Genomic DNA, 6,000 nt, shown 5'->3' with positions numbered 1-6,000 from the left:
AGACTGCTATCATGTCACCCTTAGTCTTAATTAAACTAGACATATCCAATTCCTGCAACTGTTCGTCACATGTTTTAGCCTTCAGCCCCCTAATCATCTTAGTTGCTCTTCTCTGCACTCTTCTGCACTTTTTCACATCGTGGCGACCAAAACTGGATTCAGTGTTCCAAGCGTGATCTTACCAAGGCATTATAAAGTGATACTAACACTTCACTTCTCCTTTTAACAGGATAAACATGCATTGTTAGATATCACACCAGCTGCTGTAGAACGTCTCAATTACGTGCAGTATTTCCCCATTGTGGTCTTCTGTGAGCCGGAGAGCCGGCAAGGAATCAAGGCCATGAGGCAGTGGCTAGCACCAGATTCCAAGAAAAGCTCTCGGCGCCTCTATGCACAGGCCGCTAAGATGCAGAAGCATTGCAGCCACCTCTTCACGGACACCATCAGTCTCGCCGGAGGATCCAACAACTGGTATTACACCCTGAAGGAGATCATCCAAATTCAGCAGGCCCGCCCTGTCTGGATGACGGAAGAACAGGTGGGTGGGCACATTATAGTGGATTGAAATTTTAACCTACACTATTTTTCGGATTATAAGACGCACCAAGGTTTTGAAGACGCAAATTTTTTTAAAAAAGTTTTTGCATGCTGCAAACCTCCCCAAAACGGCCCGTTTTTAGCAAAAACAGGCCGATTTTTTGTAAAAACAAAGGGGGGGGGGCATGCATAGCCTTTAGGAGGCTTGTAGAGTGCTCCTGGGGACTGGGGGGGGGGAATGAGCAAAAAACAGCCCCTTTTTTTTGCTCATTTTTGCCCTCCCCAGCCCCCAGCAGCAATCTGGAAGCCTCCTAAAGGCTATGCACAGCCATTTTTGCAAAGCAGGTGGGGTTTCGGTAGGCCAAAAATGCTGTATTCAGTGTGTAAGACGCACCCAGATTTTCAACCTCTTTTTTTGAGGGAAAAAGGTTCATCTGATACGTCGAAAAATACGGTAGCTTGTATGCAGCAAGGCAATTTCCCCATCCTGATGTTTTCTGGATTCATAAGAACTGCATGTGGAATGCTGCAGTAACTTTAAAATCCAAGATTGCTGTCCAGATTTGATGGATGTGCTTTTTAATCCAAAGGAAGTTGTTGTTGTTTTTTTAAGGCGCTGAGCTTCTCGATCATAAAGGTCGGCAGTTTGGTGGTTCGAATCCCTAGTGCTGTGTAACGGAGTGAGCTCAAGTTACTTGTCCCAGCTTCTGCTGGTCCATGACCCAGGGGTTGAGGATCCCTGTTCCACAAGATCTGGTTGTTCTGATCTAGGCTTCCCCAAAGCACGAAGCCGACTCCTCGTCCTGATAAAACTCCCTTTATTTAGTTTAAAGTGAATTCCTCTCCAGCAACATCCTGGCCTCTCAAGATATTTCACAACTACAGACTTTTTATCAGGCTTGGAGAGCTGCCAAGCCGATATCTTCCAAACGCCACGCTGTAGCAGCAATTGCTTGGCAAGAAGTCAGGAACAGATCTTCATCCTAATGAACTGAACTAATTGTCTCCTGCAAACTCCATTCCCCATTTGCTCCTCTTTATTCCCTATGGGAGGGGCCATTCACCGTACACCTGTGCTTTTACTCCTAAGTCGACACTTGTTCATTAGCTGTTCCCTTCTCCTGGCAGTTCTGCAAATGTGCATGCTGGGAACAGACTCCAGCTGTTCTTCTGCCCCACTGATCTCGACTCCAAAGGCAGCTGATAACTGTCAGGATGGCCCTGGCCCCCTCTCTGCCTCCAACACAGAGCCCTCGTCAGAGCCTTCTCCAGACTCCAGGACTGGCCCAGGTTCTTTCCCAACTTCCTCACTGTCTTAATCTGCTGGTGGGCCATAACACTGGTTTAGTACTAACTCCTTCCTTCCCAAATATCCCTCTGCTTTCTACTCTCTAATTTTCCACTTCTTTTTTTTTTTAGGTGGATGCTTCGGCTGAGGAGGATCTAGACATATTGAACCAGACCTCGGCCATCAGTATGGGTGACCTGACTTGTGACAGCCGGGCCAACAGTGATTATGAGGAAACCGACGCAGAAGGAGAACCTTACACGGACCAGGAGCTAGACGAGCCCTATCAAGAGGCAGCTCTGAGCCGTTCTTCAGAGCCAGCAGAACAACACCTGGATCAGGAGCTGAATGAACGTGTGGCAGCTGCTTTGGCCTACCCCGTTGACGTGGTAAGGAGAGTCAGCCGCCTGGCTTTGGAAGGGATCCTAAAGGTGATGTAGTCTAGCATGCTAGTTCTCCCTCTTTATTTATTTTTCTGCCTTCAAGGCACTGATCTGGCAACTCCCCAGACAAATCCATGTTCTTTCATTGGGAACATTTTCAGAAATGGTTTGTCACTTTAATAGTTTTGAATTCATTCTAATTTCTTTGCTTGATTGTTGTGAGTCACTCAAAATTGGATGGCACACATGTAATTCTTCTTCCTCCTCCTCCTCTTCATCTTCTTCCTCCTCCTCCTCCTCTTCCTTCCTCTTCTTTTTCCACTTCTTCTTCCTCCTCCTCCTCCTTTCTTCCTCCTCCTCCTTCTCTTCTTCCTCTTCCTCCTCCTCCTCCTCCTCCTCCTCCTCCTCCTCCTCCTCTTCTTCTTCTTCCTCCTCCTCCCACCCCTCCTCCTCCTTCCTAGGACTGCATCACAAGCCACAGTTTGAAAATCTCTGCCATAAAGCAATTTGTAATACTTTAGCTAACATTTTGGATATCACTTATATATGTATATTTCTCTCTTTCTTATAGCATGATAGTGATCACCAACCCCAAGGACAGTGGCAGAGCAATTATGACACCAGGTATGAACTCCTCACTTGAAGCTTCATGATGGGTTGGGAAGAATTTTCTTAAGCCTGCAATTGGAATCAAAATGCAATCAGCTGTCCATATATGTGGTAGAATTTGAATTATATTTAGACCTCCTGCAGGAGATATATTGCCTGGAAAATCTAGATGTCCTTATCACTTCATGAGGCAAATGTAGTCACTTTTGACCCAGCAAGTGAGAATGAGTTACTAAGATTGCTGATCAGGATTGGTGCTGAACTGGGTTAAAGGTGTTATGTGAACCCATCCAGTGCATTCTAAGTTTGTATCTGGTGTTCGAAAAAGTAGTCTGCATTCTCTAGGAGACAAATTCCGGTCAAATATCCCAAGGCCTGTTAAGAGGGCAGAAAGCAGAATAACAGAATTGGAAGGGACCTTAGAGATCTTCTAGATGAATGGGCCACGTGGAGACTCCTGGGAGGGGTGGGGTGGGCGGAGCCAGCCAGGGTGGCATTTGGGAGTTCGCCGAAACGGGCAGAATCCTAGTTAGAGGTTCGCCTGAACCCATGCGAACCCCCAGCAGCCCCTCTCTAGTTACTAAGGCTTTGTACACTGGTAGTAATACCATATTTTTCGAAGTATAAGATGAAGTGGAGTATAAGACGCACCAAGATTTTGAAGAGGCAAATTAAAAAACCTACAAAATTAGACCTACAAAAAACAGGCTGTTTTTTGCAAAAACGGCCGTTTTTTGTCAAAAAAGGGCAGGCATAGCCTTTAAGAGGCTTGTAGAGTGCTCCTGGGGGCTGGGGGCAAAAATGAGCAAAAAACAGCCCATTTTTCACTCATTTTTGCCCTCCCCAGCCCACAGGAGCACTCTACAAGCCTCCTAAAGGCTATGCCTGCCCTTTTTGGTGAAGGGGGCGGGGTTGGGGGAGGGCAGAAATGCTGTATTCCTTGTATAAGGGAAAAAGGTGCATCTTATACTTTGAAAAATATAGTACTTCACAAGATCTTGATTCTATCCCTCTATTAATGCAGCCTATTTAATGTGCATATGTATATGTATGCAGCAGTGGTGGGTTTCAAAAATTGTTTGAACCTACTCTGTGGGTGTGGCTTCCTTTGTGGGAGTGGCTTGCTGCCCATGTGACTGGATGGGAGTGGCTTGCCACCCATGTGACCGGATATGAAGATGCCGACGACACTTGTCAGAACCACCTTAAATTACCTCACACACAGCCCTGGCATGCATAAGAATATGATGTAAACTTGTTTTTTAAAAGGCATCTTTGGTTTGCGTTAAAACAACTTCAACACACGCAATGTTCTGATTGCACCCCAAACGCAGTAGTCATCCTTACCTTTCACAGAGGCACTGAGTTTTATAAATATGCGCATGATAGTGTAGAATAATCATATCCAAGGACCAGTGGTGGGTTTCAAAAAATTTTGGAACCTCTTCTGTAGGTGTGGCCTGCTTTCCAGGTCCACTGGTGGAATGTCTCTTCTAACCGGTTCGGTAGATTTGATGAACCGGTTCTAACGAACTGGTGCGAACTGGTAGGAACCCACCTCTGGTATGCAGTGCATTGATTTACAACTGTGCCATCTCTTTTGTCAGGGAATACGAACATGAGGCGCTGAGGAAGAAGTTCACCCATGCGCAGACTTATGACTCTGAGTCAGACGAGGACTATGGTTATGACTGGGGACCTGCCACCGACCTGTGACCGCACCAAGGAGCCACGTGGCCTCCCGCAACATTCTTGGATGGCCCTGCAAAAGCTGTCCTCGTCATTCCAATTTTGCTGGATCCCTTCCAAGGCCTTTGATCGCCTATAGAGCGCTAAAAACATGGGGATAATGCAAGATTTTTCAGCTGCTGGGAATTCTCATGGCCGGCTTTGCCTCCTGTGCTCGTTCCAGGAACGTTAATTTTTCTCTTTCACCGGCGTGCCTTAAGTTGTGGAGCAGCCAGGAGGAGCAAGCTACCTTCGATGGAAGTTTGGTCTTCAGCGGATCCTCTCCACCGTGCTTTCTTTCCTCTCAAACTCGATATCCAGTGTGTTTAAGCTACTTCTGCCCTTTGATCTTGATCAGTGATGGCGAAGCTTTTCGGCACCAAATGCCCAAACCGGAATGCTTGTGCATGCTTGTTTCTCGGGCTGTTTTCAGGCGAGTTTTCAGACTGTTTTTGGCCCGAAAAACAACCAAAAACCAGCCCAAAAGAACAGCCTTTTTTTCAGGCCATTTTCTGGCACTTTAGCACCCGGGAAGACCAGCTGGCTGGCGCATATGCACGCCGGAAACTAGAAGAGCAGCTGGCGACGACACGCTTCCCCACATAGAAAGGACTCTGCGTGCCACCTCTGGCACGCGTGCCATTAGGTTTGCCATCATGAATCTAGATCAAGCGTTTTCACCGGTCATCTCAACAAACTCATAATATGGTTTGGAAGGGCTTTGCAATCATTTTTATGTCATTCTGGTTCCATTTAACTGGAATAATGAGCTTCAAGCTGCATCAATGTTTTTCAACCGTAAGACTTTAATTCCCAGAATTCCCCAGCCAGCAAAGCTGGCTGGGGAATTCTGGGGGTTGAAGTCCAGATATCTTCAAGTTCCCAAGATGGAGGAATACTGTATACAGCATCATTAGGCCACTTTTATACTTCAAGTGAGGCAAAAAACTTCCACCTCATGTTTTAACTTGATACACAAATGCTTTTAAGAAACCCTTCTATGCCCATTCCCAAAGTTGAGGATTGTCTCAAGAATTTTAAACCTACACCTCACGTGTTGTCTTTCCCCACCAGAGGACTGGATTTTTCTTGCAAACCACCCTCCGTGTTATCTCTTTTTAAACCTTTCCCTCTGCGTATATCACCAGCTGATATAATTCCCTCCACGCCAGTCAAGAGCCCCTTCCTCACCCTTTCACTTTAGGCATGAAGTCTCATTATATAATCTCGCAAATTAAGGCCGACGTGTCACACGCTTGCCAAATTTGACTACTGTACAACTCCAAAATCTCATTCAATCTGGCCTGAAATCGTTCATGATTCGGGTTTTTTTTTTTTAAAGTTCAGTTTGGGAGACTACACATTTATGGTACAGGTAGTCCTCAAGTTATGACCGTAATGGAACCTGCCCATTATGGTCAAAAGTCGGCATAAACCTTATTACGGGCACTA

General features: G+C 46.0%; 1 protein-coding gene across 3 annotated transcripts in view; it reads left to right on the top strand.

Moving 5' to 3' along the window:
• TJP3 (tight junction protein 3) overlaps positions 1-4,650 on the top strand; it is a 47,540-nt gene extending 42,890 nt beyond the window's left edge. For all 3 annotated transcript variants that reach the window (XM_032219056.1, XM_032219126.1, XM_032218973.1), the window contains exons 17-20: positions 230-541; positions 1,960-2,217; positions 2,783-2,835; positions 4,428-4,650. In XM_032219056.1, the coding sequence (XP_032074947.1) occupies positions 230-541; positions 1,960-2,217; positions 2,783-2,835; positions 4,428-4,536 (732 nt within the window). In that variant the 3' untranslated portion in view covers positions 4,537-4,650. The remainder of the gene's footprint in view (positions 1-229; positions 542-1,959; positions 2,218-2,782; positions 2,836-4,427) is intronic.
• Positions 4,651-6,000: the final 1,350 nt, after the last annotated feature.

The sequence above is a fragment of the Thamnophis elegans genome, chromosome 1 (assembly GCF_009769535.1).
Source record: "Thamnophis elegans isolate rThaEle1 chromosome 1, rThaEle1.pri, whole genome shotgun sequence".
Classification (NCBI taxonomy): Eukaryota; Metazoa; Chordata; class Lepidosauria; order Squamata; family Colubridae; genus Thamnophis; species Thamnophis elegans.
Note: the sequence above shows the minus strand (reverse complement) of the source record. Positions and strands in the feature narration are given on the sequence as shown.